Source organism: Microcebus murinus, chromosome 7, assembly GCF_040939455.1.
Source record: "Microcebus murinus isolate Inina chromosome 7, M.murinus_Inina_mat1.0, whole genome shotgun sequence".
NCBI lineage: Eukaryota > Metazoa > Chordata > Mammalia > Primates > Cheirogaleidae > Microcebus > Microcebus murinus.
In genome coordinates this window covers 28,836,807-28,853,368 of record NC_134110.1, presented here as the reverse complement: position 1 = coordinate 28,853,368, position 16,562 = coordinate 28,836,807, and the positions used below count along the sequence as shown (strand labels likewise).

Sequence of the window (16,562 nt, the reverse complement as noted above, 5' to 3'; positions counted from 1 at the left end):
CCCAAAGAGGAAAAGGAAGCATGAGAAAGAGGGTCACTGTGAAATGGGCTAATGGCACGAGACAGAAGTGCCCTCCTTAGAAACCTGGGTCCTCTGAACTCAAGACTGCAGTGCTGTAGGCTGGGCCTCTCCCCTGAGGTCTGAGTTTCCACTCCTGAGTACCTTCTCTGGGCTTTCCTCATTTCAGTCTCTTTCCATGTTCTCCTAGCCTTCGGGCAGTGGCTTCTTCCTCTCCTTGCTACCTCCATGTGACCTTAGAGGTATCTTTTTACCCTTCAATCATCTAAACACTTTGTACCTAGTGGACAATTGTTCACATTCCTTCTTTCTGTCCCATCATCTGGTGTGACTTGTCCCCTGCCTAGCTCCAGACGACATGAGGAGGGACCTAGCACTTGGCAGTTGTGACTGGCTGTGACTGAGCTGCATTTCCACCAGTCCCCTTGGCCCAGAGCAAGCCTCCCTGGGTTTTTATTGCTTGAAAGGTGGGCGAGGCTCACAGTGAAGCTGTTCACACACCTGTGAGCTCCATCAGCTCCTTCCCTTGCCCATCCCTTGCTTCACCTCTCCTGGCCACGGGCCTGGAGCAGAAAGGGAACCCTATGATTATGATTCTATGATTATGAGATCATCCCTGCAAGGTTACCCAGAAAAGTGAGATCTGCCCACAAAGGGGACGTTGGATGCTTAACCTTCCTCTTGACATTCTTATACCTTCCTCCTAATTGGTTTTATGCAAAACAGTATTTGTTTTAGGAAAATGAAAGAAGTAGTAACTTTTACCTGGGACAAAGGACAGACAGACTCTACTGCTCCAGGGCTTGCCCAGGCCCCTTCACATGCTCCCATCATTTGGGTACTCTGGGGTACTGTGTTGCCCACGCTCGGGGAAAACCTTTTCCTGATGATGTCGTACAAGAGTGCAGCCTCTACTCTCCTCCTCCCTTGCTCTGGCCCAGCTCCCACAACTCTTGCAGCCAAGACTTCAGTGTTTGGGGTTGAAATAATTTCCTTGTTTCACAGGGAATGATTTTATTTTTACTATCCTTTATACTTTGTGATTTGGGAGAAAATTTAGGAGAAACAGTAGAATAAAAATGTTACTCTTTTGCCATCTTTGACCAGAAACTATACTATGCTAACAACTGCCAGTGGGTCTTGCACATGACCACCTCCCTGCCACTTGGGACCTGCCCAGTCCCAAGTCCCTTCTTGGGACTGAAATGAAGCCCTAGGTGAGTGCAAGAACCACTCTTAGGGGGCAGGGTGAAGAGAGGAACCCATCTGACTTTTATTTTTAATAACCACTTAACATAAACAATTTGCCACTTAAGGCCTCACTAATAAGAAATATTACATTACACATATATGTATGTGTTCCATATTGTGTGATCAGCACTGAAAGGAAAAAGGGAAGAAAACATCACAAAGAAGAGAAGGATTCAAGACCAGAAAAAATAAAATTAACGTGTCCTGCCAACCTACAGCTGACTTCCTGTTACATCCCCACTACCTACTCTGGGCACACCCAACCCTCCTGAGCAAGATCAAGAGCAGATAATGTTTTCTCTGCAGAAGCTGCTCAGTCACTCCAACTCCAAGTCGCCCTACACCAGTCACTAAAACAATAAGCCTCAATCACTCCCCAGTGCAAGGCTCCTTCCAGGTGAGATACAGACAGGGAGAACAGGCTAAAGAATGTGGATATGGAGATACATGCTTTACTTCCCCCACACAGGTTTCCATCAAAATCAGTGGGAGAAATGTGGAAATACAAGATACCCTGAAACTTTCCAGAGTGGTAGAAGCTCAAATTAACCCTTTCTTATACACTCCAAACTCATCCTCTCATGACATAATTCTTCACATGAAATTCTTCCAAAGTTATCCCTGGACCTTCCCTCAAGCCAGAACGAACCAGATGGTCTGTGTCTCTACCTCCAATAAACTGAGTTTTTCCCATTATAATGTTATTAGCATGAGGAAGGAGCCCTCTGCCAGAGAGTAATGACATCATTTACTAGAAACTTAACCATACCTGGTTCACCTCACTGCTACATCAAAAGCATGGAAAATGCCCCAAAGGTCTGCCAGCTTGCTTCCCTCTTTTTCACTCTCTGGTCTCACTGGCCTGTACAATTTCTCTAACTTTATTAAATTATCTGGTTTTATTTCCATGTGTTACTCTTGATACCTTTACCTCCTCCTACACAATATATTTCTCCTTTGTTCAATGAGCTCACTCACCTGTAACACACTTGGTATTCTGCTATTCTGCCATACACTAGCTCATTTCACTCTTATGACAACTGTACGTGGTAAGCACTACCTACCCTATTCACCCATGAGGAAATCGAGGCACGTAATAGTAACATTTTGACCACTAGTAAGTGGTCAAAATTTCAACACAGGTCTTAGGACCCCAAGCTACATGTGCCTTAACACTAGGAAACACATGGGCGGCCCTGAAGAGGGAGCTCTGAGGGTAGAGTCTGCGGAGAAGCCTGGGCTGGATGCATTATGGGGTGGGTCCCAAACAGGATGCTTCAGAGCCTGCTAATGTTTCTCTCTCAATTTTTCATTCAAAAAGTAGTTTTGCTGAGGATCTGATTAATGTTCAGACCCGAAAAAGAGCATGGGAGAGACTACAGTATGTGCTTTGTCCAGTTATCTTTTGTGTGTTCTTCGTGAATAACTGGTTTGTCACTGTCTTGATGGCACCAAATTAAAAGCAGAAGAAGCTTTTAGATTTTTCTGAACACCGGCTATTTAAAGCATCTCTTCTGCAAGTAAACCACACAAACATTCCCAGGGTCAAAACCGCTTAAAATACCTACCTTTGGTGGTAAGGATTTTTGAGGTGACTTCCAGTTTCTCCAATGGTTCCATTCCAATATTTTCCAGTCTAACGATAAGTTGCTGAGTTTCTCCATTGTAAAGCTGGACAGATACATTAGTAGATATTTCATCACCAGAAGAGGGTTGCAATGAATGTGCAGATCTAAAATAATAATAATATAACAATAATAAATCTGAAGAAGAGAGAAGAAACCAATGGCATTTTAGAGTTATTCAATCAGATGAAAGTATCACCACAGTGACACATCTCAGAACAGGGACTAGGAAAGCCTGGCTTTAAACGTGAAATTCAGTGCTGAGCTATCAAGATCAGACAGTGAATTGCCATGTGCCGAGCGCTTCCCACGCGCAGCCACATCTGGGTCTTTGCATGTTAGAAACACGATCACCTTCGTTTACCCTTAGTCTCTCATGTGTAGGTGAAGCATGGAAATACTTAATTACTGAATTATGGAGGGCAAAAATCAAACAATGAATTAGTTCAAATGAACCATCAGAGTGTTGTTCTCTAAAAATCTAAAAAATGTCAGAATTGCCTTGGGAAAATCCATAGATTTAAGAGGAAAACTTATATGATGAGAGGAAAACCACTCTGATAACATGAGAACTGAGGTCAAAGAGAAATGAAAAATATATACAACAGACACTATCCCACAGGTAAAAACTATGAGCAATGCTCGCCAACACCCAGCCAGACACGGGGCAGCTCAGCCACGCCCTGGGGTCAGACCATGTCCGTGGGGCTCCATCCACGTGTCAGGCAGTGGAGGCCCTGTACCAGGGGCAGGACAGGCAGCCAACCCTCCATGGAAGTGTAGCCCGAGGCTGGGGGCCTCCCGAGGCTCCTGCACTAGTTCTCAGTCTATCAGCTCTCACCTGAGTTCTACTGACTCCAACTGATTGCACAAAGATAATTATCCTGGTTGTCTCCATCTCAACTCACAGGCAGCAAACAGACTTCTGAGCAAGGTCACTGGTGACCACAAGGAAAGGACTTTTCTTAGCACAGTGGGGACAAAAGTTAGCAGAGAACAAAAAGAGGTATGTGTGGTAGGTGTAAAATGTACATACAACTTTCAGGAGAAGTCTAGCCACAAAAGAAAGAAGGAGCTAGAAAAGGTCATGTAAGGGGAAGGCCAACACATATTCCTGGGACCAGAAAGGTTTACTGAGCACCCCACCATCTACTCCCCTACTGGAAGGGTTTCCACAACTGCGTTATTCTAACCTATATGAGCCAATACTGTGCTTCGCTGAACCAGAAATGGGTTACAAAACCCTAAGTAGACTCCAGGCTATGCCACCCCAGCCAATACCCAGTAGCCTTTCCAACGACCAGCTCCTTCCAGCTGTGCTCCTGGCCACAGCTCCAAGGATCAGACTCAGGGCCAAGCGCTGTTTTTCAAGCCACAGGACAGGTTTGTGTCCCCACACTATATGGTTCAAAGGACACTGTTCAGACAGTGATGGCCTCACGCTTATGCTAGCCAAGGAAAAAAACGACGCTTAAAACAAGTCAGTCTTATCGAGCCAGTCACACTTCCTGGGGGCTTCTGGTTCCAGACTCTGATAGAGGAACATTTATATCCAAACCAAATTTTCATAAAATAATAGTATAATCAATCAAGGTGAATTCTTTTGCATTTAAATATCTTTAATGTTGTTCATGAGTCAAGAAATAAACTTCCTCTTGTCAAGAAAGGAAAATTGACTCATGCCCTCACCATAAATTACTTCTTCCCATCTTTTAATAGGCCATGCTTCTCAAGCAAAAGCTGTTTATAGTCAATGTGGATTTGTAGAGAAGGTACTAGGAAAAAAATAAAACACATCCAAGACTAATTCACTTTGTGTCTCAAACGACAGGGTGCCAAGGCCCTCTGGGACTGTTTGAGAAAGACAAAAGTTGGAAAGGCCTCAGAGTGGAAGAACCATGCAGCCACGGGGCCCCGCCCGGACACAGGTAGCTGACTGTCCCACAGTACAGCGTCCCAGCTGCTGCGGGCACCCCTCTGTGAGGCTCTGCCCTACCCACCCCTGCACTGTACCAAAAGCTTTTTCAAGGTAGGGACAATATTTTTATTTCTGCACTACCAACTCCAACCTAGCCAGATACCCAGCACATAAGAGGTACTCACTAAATAGGTGCTGAACAAATTAATAAGCATCTCAAATTTGAACCGCCTGTACAACACAGAAAAACACCCTGGCAGTAACTGGCACGGGCACAGGACAGCGTGGCCCGCTGCATACTTAATCGCTGCCTCCTGGGAGCCCTGCCCTGTGCAGCACATCTTAGCATGGGCAGCCAGGCCACAGAGAAGGCAGGACAACACATCCCCACCACAGGAGACATCATCAGGCCACCTGCCCCTGACTGCCACCCTTCCCTGCACACCCCCCACCCTGCCTTCCCCCTGTCCTCCATCACAGCTGGCTGCCTGCAGGCCTTGGCTTCTCTGCACGTTTCCTCTGCAGAGCCCTTTCTACAGAAACCGCCTACACCAAGCAAGACTCGCCATCTCACCCTGCTTTAAAAAGTAACCTACCTTCTGTCTCCATAGATGGGCCTTTTCTGGACATTTCATCTTACCCTGCTTTGTTTTTCGTCATAGCTTTTAATTCTACTTCATAACGGTCTATCCTTGTTTGTTTAGTTGACTTGCTGTTCCCTCCTCTTTGCACGTTTTTCTTGCTTGATTATCCAGCCAATGTTTGTGAATCTCGAAAGGCCCAACTTGAGTATCACATTCTCTAGGAAGCCTTCCTGAACCCCAAAAGAGAGAGTCACCCTCTCCCTTCCTGTTCTCATTTTACAGGAACAGTGAGCAAATTTAGTTAGACTACAGTTACTCTACCTCCCCTCCAGACTATGAGCTCATATAAGGGATGAGGCCTCAGTCAAGGGCACTTTTTATTAATTGCTAGTCCTAGAGCACAAGGCCTAAAGTATGTCATAGGTGTCAATAAATGTTTGCGAGTGAATTTGATGAATCAGTGACAGAGATGTTTATATTAGATTAATTACAATCAACACTCAAAGACTACTCACTTTTTATTTCAAAAAATCACCTTAGAAAATATACATAGATAGATAGATAGATAATATTTTTAAATAAGAAATAAAAAACAAACATTTTAACTCTAAATCAGTTCTATGACACTGGGCCCTTGCTCCCACAGCACCTGGTCTCTTATGGAGAAATAAACTGCAGCAGGGCTGTGCTAGGATCCACGCTCCTCCGAGCTGTGGGTAAGCCAGCCCCCGCACAGGGCTTCTCACCGGAGGAAACAGACACTAGAGAAGATGAGTACAGCACTCATCAAAGCACACCCACAAGACAATAAAAAATGGGGAAGAACGGACATTATCTCTGGAACCATTCTAAAAGCAGGGGAGATATGAGGGAGGCAAAGTGCACTACCTGAATAGCTGTTTTATTCACTGCCTTGCACACCTGGGGCGATGAACTTCTAGATGGTTGCTAGCAGGACAAATGACAAAGTTGCCTTTTCCCAAAATATTTTCCCTTTTTGGTAGTAGCCCTTCCACTTCGTGCCTTTTCCCTTCAGCCAGCCCCATCCTCTCACAGGACTGCTGATAGAGGGGTGCTGGGTGTGGAGCTGCCGCCCCATCGCCTCCTTTACCAGATCTCCAATGCACGCCTCCAGCTTTCGTCCAGGTGGTTGGTGCTCTGTATGAGTCCGTGAGCATGTGCCTCAAAACCACGTGCCAAGGCCAGTGACCTTCTTAACCTAACACCCACTGGGTGCCATAGTACTACAGAAAGCAGTGGCTGGTTTCAGCAGGCAAAGCCTACGCTGGGAGTCTGCAAAATTGGCTGTTCAAGCCAGTGTGCCTAGAGGCGTCCCTGCCCAGGGAGCTCTGGCTTCTTCATGCTCATAAAAAAAGATAAGAAAGAATCTCCTCCTGAGGCTGCTGTGGCTTCGGCTGAAATCATGCATCTATCCTACACTGAAGCCAAACCAAAATTCATTTTTCTAAGCAGCTTAATTGAGGTATACACAATTAACATACCATAAAATTCACCCATTTTAAGCACACAATTCAATTATTTTTAATAAATTTACAAAGCCATACAACCATCACTGATGGCAGTCTTAAAACATTTCCAGCACTCCAAAGAGATGCCTCAGGAGCACTTGCAATCAATCCCTGCTCTCACCTCTAGCCCTAGGCAACCGCTGAGCTGCATTCTGTCTCCATGGACCTGCCTTTTCTGGACACTTCACATCAAAAGAATCACCTGTTATATGGCCTTTTGTATCTTGCTTCTTTCATTTAGCATAATGCTTCCTAGGTTCATCTAGAGCACATATCCATTCATGCCTTTTTATTATTAGTATTAGTAGTATTCCATGTATGGATGTACCACATTTAGTTTATCCAGTCATCAGCTGATGGACATTTGGGCCCTTTCTACTTTTTTATTATGAATAATGCCGCTATGAACATTCACATGCATGTTGTGTCAACATATGTTTTCATTTGTCTTGACTAGATACTTCGGAGTGGAATTGTTGGGTCAAATGGTAAATTTATGTTTGGCTTTTTAAGAAACTGCCAAAGAGTTTTGAAAACAGATGTACCATTTTACATTCCCATCAGCAGTGCATAAGAGTTCCAGTTTCTCCACTACCTTGCAACCCTTGCTACTGGTCTGTCTTTTGATTATAAGCCACCACAGGAGGTATGAACTAGAATCTCACGCGGTACCAGTTCCACAAAGACTAATGATGTCGAACATTCTTCCAGACAGCTTATTAGCTATTTGAATATCTTTTGTGGTGAAACAGCTATTCAAATCTTCTGGCAATTTTTTAACTAGGCTGTTTGTCTTCTTAAGTTTTAAGAGTTCTTTATAGGAACACAAGCTATTTATCAGACATATGACGTGAAGATATTTTCTTCCAGTCTGTAATTTCTCTTTCATTTTCTTAATGGTGTCTTTGGAAGCATAAAAGTTTTTAATTTTCATGAAGTCCAATTTATCAACATCTTATTTTATGGATCCTAGTTTTGGTGTCTCATCAAAGAATTCTTTGCCCAAGCCCAGGTTATGAAAATTATCTCCCATTTTATTCTAAAACTGTTACATTTCTAGCTCTTACACTCAGGTCTACAATCCCTTTTGAGTAAATGTTTTCTGCATTTCACTTTATTCCCAAGCCATGCCATTTTCTCCCCACTCCTTCCTTCATCAGAAAAACGCTCCTGCCTGCCTATCCTGTACAGCTCATTCCTGCTCCTACTCCTTGTGCTTCACTCTTGATTTCACCTCCTTGAAGAAATCTCTAAGCCCCCTGTGACCTTCCCCAGCACATGGGACCTCCCCGTCAACAGCGCACTGTGATTATGTGGCTACTTGTCAATCTCTCCCACTTGACAGAGCTTCCTGTAGGACAAAGGACTATTGTGGTCAGTGTTACAGTCCTAGCACCTTGCACAGTGCCTGGCAAATGAAAAGGATCCATTAAACAAATGAATGTACTTTAAAAACATTTCAGAAAATCTCAAGATACATTTTACAAAAATGGCCAAAAGGATATCCATTAAGTATTATCCATAAAAGCCAAAATTGAAAATATCCCAAATTCCAATAGCAAGGAAATTAATGGTTATGCAATTTTGAGATATATTTATGATATACTTTTTTGTTTTGAGACAGAGTTCACTCTGTCACCCTGGGTAGGATGCAGTGACGTCATCATAGCTCACTGCAACCTGAATTTTTTTAAGAATTTGTAAGAGCATGAAGAAAAACTTATGTGGTTATTATGCAAAAAGTAATCTATGATACCATATATCATGTGGTATAATCTCAACTATTCAAATTGGTATTTTAAAAACAGGATGGGGGCCAGGCACGGTGGTTGACATCTATAATCCTAGCACTCTGGAAGGACAAGTCGGGAAGGTCTCTTGAGCTTAGGAGTTGAAGACCAGCCTGAGCAAGACCTTGTATCTATTGAAAAATAGAAAAAATTAGCTGGGCAACTAAAAATAGAAAAAATTAGCCAGGCATGGTGGTGCATGTCTGAAGTTCCAGCTACTCAGGAAGCTGAGGTAGGAGGATCACTTGAGCCCAGGAGTTAGAGGTTGCTGTGAGCTAGGTTGATGCCACAGCACTCACCAGGAAAACAGAGTGAGACTCTGTCTCAAGAAAAAAGAAAAAGAGAAAAATTAAATAATTCATTAATTAATTAAATTAAAATAGGATGGGCCGGGGGTATGGTGGCTCATTCACATAATCCAGCACTTTGGGAGGATGAAGCAAGAGGATCACTTAGGCTAGGAGTTTGAGACCAGCTTGGGTAACATAGTAAGACCCTGTTTCTATAAAAAAAAAAAAAAAAAAAAAATTTAAATTAGCTGGGCATAGTGGCATACACCTGTAGTCCCAGCTACTTCAGAGGCTAAGGAAGGAGGATCACTTGAGGCCAGGAGTTGGAGGCTCCAGTGAGCCATGATCACCCCACTGTACTACAGCCTGGGCAACAGAGCAAGACCCTGACTCTAAAATAAAAAAATAAATAGGATGGATAAAACACTGGAAGGAGATATCACAAAACATTTACAGTAGTTGCTTTTGAGATACTGAGAAGTATTTCTCTTTCTTCTTTATGCTTTTCTATAATGCTAAAAAACAAAAACGTAAAGAACAAAAACGCTTTTTAAAAAATAAGAGTTTTTCTTAAATTCCCAATATTTTTTAGGAAATTTCTTAAATTCACTAATTTTATATTTTTTAAAAAATTATGATTCCATAGGATAATTTCACATTTTGTTCTGATCTTGGTAAAAAAAAAGATTTCAACTTTGTTCCAATTCACTTTAAGCAAAACATATTGACTATTGGTTATCTTAAAGATATCCTCCACCCATATTCTGGTCATAAGAATTACAGATTAAGTCAGCCTCTCTGTGTCATTAAAACAATGTGTAACTAAAGAATATTCATAAGAGCCATTTCCTGTCAACAATTAGACACCTGTGCTCATTATGTACACTACCTGGGCAGAGAAGTGTTGATCTGTAGTCTTGGCAAAGCAGGAATGACTTCGACTGTGGAGCCACTGGTTTTTATTCCTGGGAGGTTGTCCAGCAAACAGTCACTGAAAACACCAAAGACTGTGGTATGGTAACCTGGAACACAGAAGGAAAATCTTTACACCACCTGGCAAGGCTTGGCATCTCACACCCATGTCCAAAATAGTGAACAGTGGACAAAGTGTCTCTTCCAAAGACCTGAGTTCAGATGGTGGCCTGTCACCTGCTCATTCTCAACCACAGCTCCTGCCTTCAACCTCAAAAACCCTCGATGTCTTCGTGTATAAAGGAGACGATACCAGTACCTATATTCTTACTTTCTAAGGCTGATTGGGTCAAATGAAAGAGTATATGTGAAAGTCCTTGTAAACGACACACCTCTGTATAACTTAATAACCAGTATGTCATCCTTTTACTATTAATAATTCACTTTTCAGATTTATCCATCTCTAAAATGAGAATGATAGTTAATATTCCTTTCCAGGATATAATGTGACTTAATGAGTATTTGAAAAATGCTTCAAAACCTTATGTTGAGAGATGGAAGTTCGAGAGCCAATTATTGTGATTATAGCTGCTACGTGATATGGCAACTCTGTAGTATGTGTACAAGTACTATAATTTAAGATTAACAAATTTTATGTGCAAAAAAAAAGTCCATTGGTTAGATAAACACTTGAAATTGTTTAAGCAAAGCTTAAAAAGGCTCTTGAAATTTTAAATGATAATTATTATAAACAACATCACAGTGTAACAAAATTAAACAATACCCAATGGCTAGATGCCTAGGGTGACAACTTTTCTGCATTCGTATGAAACGATTACATCCTAAACAGAGAAGCAAGCCATTCTCTCAAGGGCAAATCAGGGCCCTAATATATCCCCACCGGCCTTCTCCTTCACCTTCTCAGCCTCAAGCTGCTCGTTCAGCATAACTCCAATTCATAGCACCCACATTCCCTCCTTTCTCAATGTGTTTCTTGAAAGATTTCTTTACCTGGCAAACATTTTCCTCTACAGAAACCCACATCTGTCTGGCACTAATGTCCCTCATTCCTTTCTTTTCTATAAAACCTGGTATAATGTGGTTTTGTCTGCTGAACACCCATTATTTTACAATTCTTAAAATCAGTCATTTTCCTTTTCTCACCCTTTGCTTAAAATAACTGCCACATAAACCCAAAAGTCTGATGACAAATATTCAGCGCATTATTATGTCTGATAATACAAGGTCAGCCCTTTGGCTTTATATGCCAAAAATGAACACTCGCTAGTGTGCGCCAAAGAAAAATAACAAAGAAATGCATTATTAAGGCTCCGACGACTCATCTATGAACATATTAGTTATCGGTTATGTGTTATTCTGAATCCTCATTATTTCCTCTCGAATCTGTCTCCTTTGTGCCATTCCCCAGCCATGGCTCTGGTCCTACTTTGTCATTTTCTACCTGGATCATCGCCAGAGCTTGATAATTGGTCTCCCTGCCTCCAGTCCTTCCCATCTCCAGCCCGGACTTCAGCAGGCTGCCAGATCCTGAGGGATCACTCTGAACTGTCCATCTGACCACATCTCTACTCAAATAAGGTGGCGGCCCCAGCTGTCCTTAGTAGAAAGCCAACATCCTCTAGCATGATTTACAGGCCCTATAGGTCTGCCCTCTGCCCATCTTCCAGCCTTGGCACTGCCACCCCTGGACTGGGACCACCTTCTCTGACACCCCCAGTCCCCCAACTACACTATGTTCTCTCTGAGTGCCAGGTCTTTGAAGAAGTCGTTCTTTCTGCCTTTCAACCTGCTATTGACTACTGCTCCTCCCCTACTGCCCACCCGCCACACATTTGAATATTTCCTAGTTGGGCTTTAAAACTCTGGGTCACTTACTACGAGAGGTCTTTGCTGACCTCCTCTCCTCTAGGTACATGCCCAGAATGGTGCAATTACCTCCGTCTTGGGCTTCCCGAACACACCCTAACCTAATTATGCCTTCCTTACCCACCTAATACAGAGCACCCTTTTCCCAGTGAATGTTTCTTCTTCTAGCCAACAAATACATTCTGATGACCTACTATGTGCAAGGCTCCACATCAGGCACTGAGCTGCAACTGAGTGAGACAGATAAGGCCAGCAAGGAATCCATCACACAGGACATGGAGGAGGAGCCTATGGGGCCTAAGTCAGCGAGCACACTGAGGTCTCCAGGAGGACAGGAAGCCTAGCCAAGGACTGAACGCAGCACAGGAGTCAGAGCTGGAAGCACCCTGATAGCACAGGCAAAGGCTCAGAGAGCTCGGAGTGCTCTAGAACTAGGAGGAGTTTCCTGAGATGGAGTGTGATTTAGGGGAGGAGTCTGTGGAGGGGGGGTTCAAAAGCCACACTGGGGCTTTTAGCCTCAAGAACAAGGGTCTCTCCAAGGCTTCCAGTCAAGATACAATAAAGCAGATTTGTACCAGAAAAATCACCTGGCTGCAGATGGGAGACAGGTTTACTAGCAAGCAGGACTGTAGACAGAAATACCTGTTCTAATGCCTTTGTGACAATCCCGTAAGTGAGAGTCATGGTCTGCAAGACAGGAAGTTGCCATGGAGGTGGAAAGAAGTGGCCATTCTCAGGAAGTTCCCATGAGGAATCAACGGGGGACAGGGGAGTGTGTGACAGACAGGGAAGGGTTGAAGGCGACTCCCAGGAAACTGGTTAGAGCAATTAGCTAATGGGGATGCCTGCGCTGAGACGGTCCTGGGGGGACAGGGAGCTTTAGGGAAGAGAAGCTGGCATTCTGGCTTGGATGTGTATGCAAAGTGCCTACGAGACTTTCCAGACCTGGCCACAGGTGGCTGGTGATCATCAGCATGTTGATGGGACTAGAAGACAGAAGCGTTCACGGGAATGAAGGGATCACTGAAGACAGCTTGTGTAGAACGAAGGGGAGGGGAGGGCGAGGAGAGAGGAAGAGGACAGAACAAGGGTGGGAGGGGAGGGGAGGGGAAGGGGGGAGGGGAGGGGAGGGGGGGAGGGGAGGGGAGGGGAGGGGAGGGGAGGGGAGGGGAGGGGAGGGGAGGGGAGGGGAGGGGAGGGGAGGGGAGGGGAGGGGAGGGGAGGGGAGGGGAGGGGAGGGGAGGGGAGGGGAGGGGAGGGGAGGGGAGGGGAGGGGAGGGGAGGGGAGGGGAGGGGAGGGGAGGGGAGGGGAGGGGAGGGGAGGGGAGGGGAGGAGAGGAGAGGAGAGGAGAGGAGAGGAGAGGAGAGGAGAGGAGAGGAGAGGAGAGGAGAGGAGAGGAGAGGAGAGGAGAGGAGAGGAGAGGAGAGGAGAGGAGAGGAGAGGAGAGGAGAGGAGAGGAGAGGAGGAGAGATGGAGCCTGGAGGGTTGGGCTACACAAGTGGTACCTGCAAAAGATGCGAGAAGGAACCCATACAGAAGGAACAGGAGGCAAGGAAAGGCTGGGAGGGTGCGGTGTCACAGAAGCTGCAGGAGGAAACTCGCTGTACAGGAGGCACAGGCAGCAGTGTCAAAGGCCACCAAGCAGTGAGCTTACAAGAAAATTGAAAAGCAGGCCCCGGATTCAGCCAGCAAAATGCTGCCAATGACCTCAGCGACAGGAGTTTTAGCAAAGTGGTAAGGGCTAAATTCAGGATGCAGAGGGTTAAAGAACCAACAGAGATGGTAAGTGGATTCAGTGTGTTCAGACAACTCTCTGAGGAAGTCCAGCCTAGAAGGAGCTCTCATCAACCAGACCATAGCAAGAGGGTCTAACAGCAGCAGGGGAGCCTTCGCCTGTTTTAAGGCTTACTGGAGGAAGACAGGAGAAAGGAGAAAGAGGAGTGGGTGATGGGGCCAGAGCACAGGAAGGACCCCTTCCACAGCTACAGCAGCACACAGGGAGGGGCCTACCATATCTTGCACACTTAAGAACAGGATTTTTCCCATCATATCCCAAAGAAATGGGTCGTGACATGATATTTTCATTATCTTCTATTGGTTAGGACTGGAATGGCGGGTGATCAGTGCTTGGCCTCGATGAGGCAACACAAGAGTTCGGCAGTCCTTCCTGAGCAAAAAGCACCATGCAGTCCTCCTTACCATTCACAGTAATTGTGCCAGTCGTCTGTGGGACCCCGACGAGTGTCACTGGGTACAGGCCAGACTCAGCCGGAAGGGAGAGTGCTGCGGGGAGAGACTCGAACGCCACTCCGCTGGTGAGGAGCCCCTGAAACAAGCGACAGAGCATCATGAGCCCAGCCCACATGTGTTCAGTTCCAGACGAGCCTTAAGACATCACTATGGGCACACTCTGGAACTGTTGGAATGAAAATACTAGTGGTCTTTATAAAAGCCCAGAGAGGACTTCAGAGACGATGTAAAGTGTGATCAACACAAAACAATCTTGGCACAATGAGCACTGTGGGTACTCAGGTGATAAACAATTCCTCTTGAGTTTAGCCCTGTTTGCTATATTTTTGTAATTTGTTTTGTTTTGTTGTTTTACCAAATAGGAATCTGAACCCAAAGAAAAAAGATTTGATTTATGAACAAAAAGAAACAAACCCTGAAACGTGGAAATATATCATCAGTTAATCCCCCTCCAGTGCATCTAAGAATTATCAATTCATTTCAACATGTCCAGGCACTAAGCTTGCTAGTGAACAAGGCAGACAGATTCTCTGGCCTCAAGGAGCTGCCTCATGATTGGAAACAATGCAGGATGTCAGCTCTCAGGACCTATTGTAATAGAGGTCCTACAATAGAGGACAATAGTGAAAGAAAAAGAAAGAGAAGGCATATAGATGACTATTCATTAAAAAAAAAAAGCCAGGAACATAGAGACCCTGTGGAATCTACAGTGAAACTTGAACAAGTACATCTAGCAAAGTGATTAAATCAGGAAAAAAGTAAAGATATTTCTATAATTTAGCAATAAATAATTGGAAAATAAAATGTAGAAAAATATCATTAACATCAACTATATTGGAATAAATCTAATGAATGATATATAAGATTTCATGACAGTTACAGAACACCACTGAAATAAACAAAGACCATCTCAACAAGCCAGATGTGGGGGCTCATACCTATAAACTCAGCTACTCTGGAGGCTGTGGCAGGAGGATTACTTGAGGCCAGGAGTTCAAAACAAGCCTGGGAAACATAGGAAGACCCTGTCTCTACAGAAAAATTTTTAAAAATTAGCCATGCACGGTGGCACATGCCTGTAGCCCCAGCTACTTGGGAGGCTGAGGCAGGAGGATTGTTTAAGTCTAGGAGTTTGAGGCTCCTGTGAGCTATGATCGCACCACTGCAGTCCAGCCTGGGCGACAGAGCAAGACCCTATCTCAAGGGGAAAAAAAAAAAAAACCTTAAGAAAGAGAGAAATTCTGAATCTATTTTAGTGAGTTGGTTTTCTGCAGTAGTATAATCACAGCAACTCTGAAACTATTTTAGATGTATTACAGGATTGAGCATATAAGTAAATATGTTGATGTTGTGAACCCATGTTCTCTGGAAGAAAGGACACAAATATGGAATGGAGGAAGGCAAGAAAAAACCCTATTGAGACGTGTTGGAATTGAAAGTATCAATGTGAACTCAGGATATATAAAATATGCATTTCTAGTGTGTATATGCAGGTATATGTGCATGTGTATATATATAGATGTATGTGTGTAGATGTGCATGTACATTTACATGTATATGTATAGGAATGCAGACTGTCCCTAACTTTGTCTACAGAAAGCACCCAGAAGCAAAGCCACCCTCTCAGCAATGAGCATAGCTCGTGCCCAGACTTGGAGCAAAGGTGTGAAATGATCAATGTGTGGAACAGATGTAGTGGGCAAGGGTGGAAGCAGAGAAGCCAATTGTCTCTAGGCAAATATGCTGGTATGTATTTCTTTTTAAAATAGCTAAAGCAATATGGCCAACTGTTAACATTTGTTAAATATGGATGGTGGATATATGAGTGATTATTCTTCCCTGTAACATTTCTTATGTTTAAAATAGTCCATGATTTAGTTTTTAAAATTCTGACCATGATTTGTGGACTAACTCTATGTGGTATTTTTATTTTATTCTTTACTCTTCCTAATTTTTTATAATAAGCACGTATTATTTTTAAAACAGATAAAAATGAAGACTAATTTTTAAGACAAAAAATGTGTAAAAAAGAGCAGCAGGCATATGCCACTTTAGCAGCTGTGGGGAAAATTCTCTAAACAACTATTATTCCCTGTTTGGACCAAGAGACAAAGCCACTGGAAGGGCCTGATCCTCATGCCAACATGTCCTTGCACAGTAGGAGGAGGAGAAGCACTCCTCCCGAGTGAGCCTCAAGACCGCAGTTAGCTTAACATTCAGCTCAGCTTCTAAGAGCTCAAACAGATTTTGGAAAACTATGCCACTTGCTGGAAGCCTATGCAGCATCTAAATAACTACCAAACAGTCTGCCTGGCGGACTGCGGCTCAGCCTTACAGCCCCAGCTGAGCTGTCGCGTCTGTCCTAGGATGCCTTCCCAGACTCTCCACAGACAGACAGATGCCCCTCACACAGGTCCTGTAACACCTCCTGTACCCCCAACACAGCCCTGACCACAGGCACAGCAAACACCAAGGCCTGTCCATCTCGGTCCCCTCAGAGCTTTGCC

At 44.1% G+C, this 16,562-nt stretch overlaps 1 protein-coding gene across 2 annotated transcripts in view; it reads right to left on the bottom strand.

Annotated features, from left to right (window-relative positions):
* TRAPPC9 (trafficking protein particle complex subunit 9) overlaps window positions 1-16,562 on the bottom strand; it is a 609,198-nt gene that overhangs the window by 472,402 nt on the left and 120,234 nt on the right. For both annotated transcript variants that reach the window (XM_076004998.1, XM_076004999.1), the window contains 3 exons: window positions 14,005-14,131; window positions 9,895-10,027; window positions 2,838-3,001 (listed from right to left, as the gene is read on the bottom strand). In XM_076004998.1, the coding sequence (XP_075861113.1) occupies window positions 2,838-3,001; window positions 9,895-10,027; window positions 14,005-14,131 (424 nt within the window). The remainder of the gene's footprint in view (window positions 1-2,837; window positions 3,002-9,894; window positions 10,028-14,004; window positions 14,132-16,562) is intronic.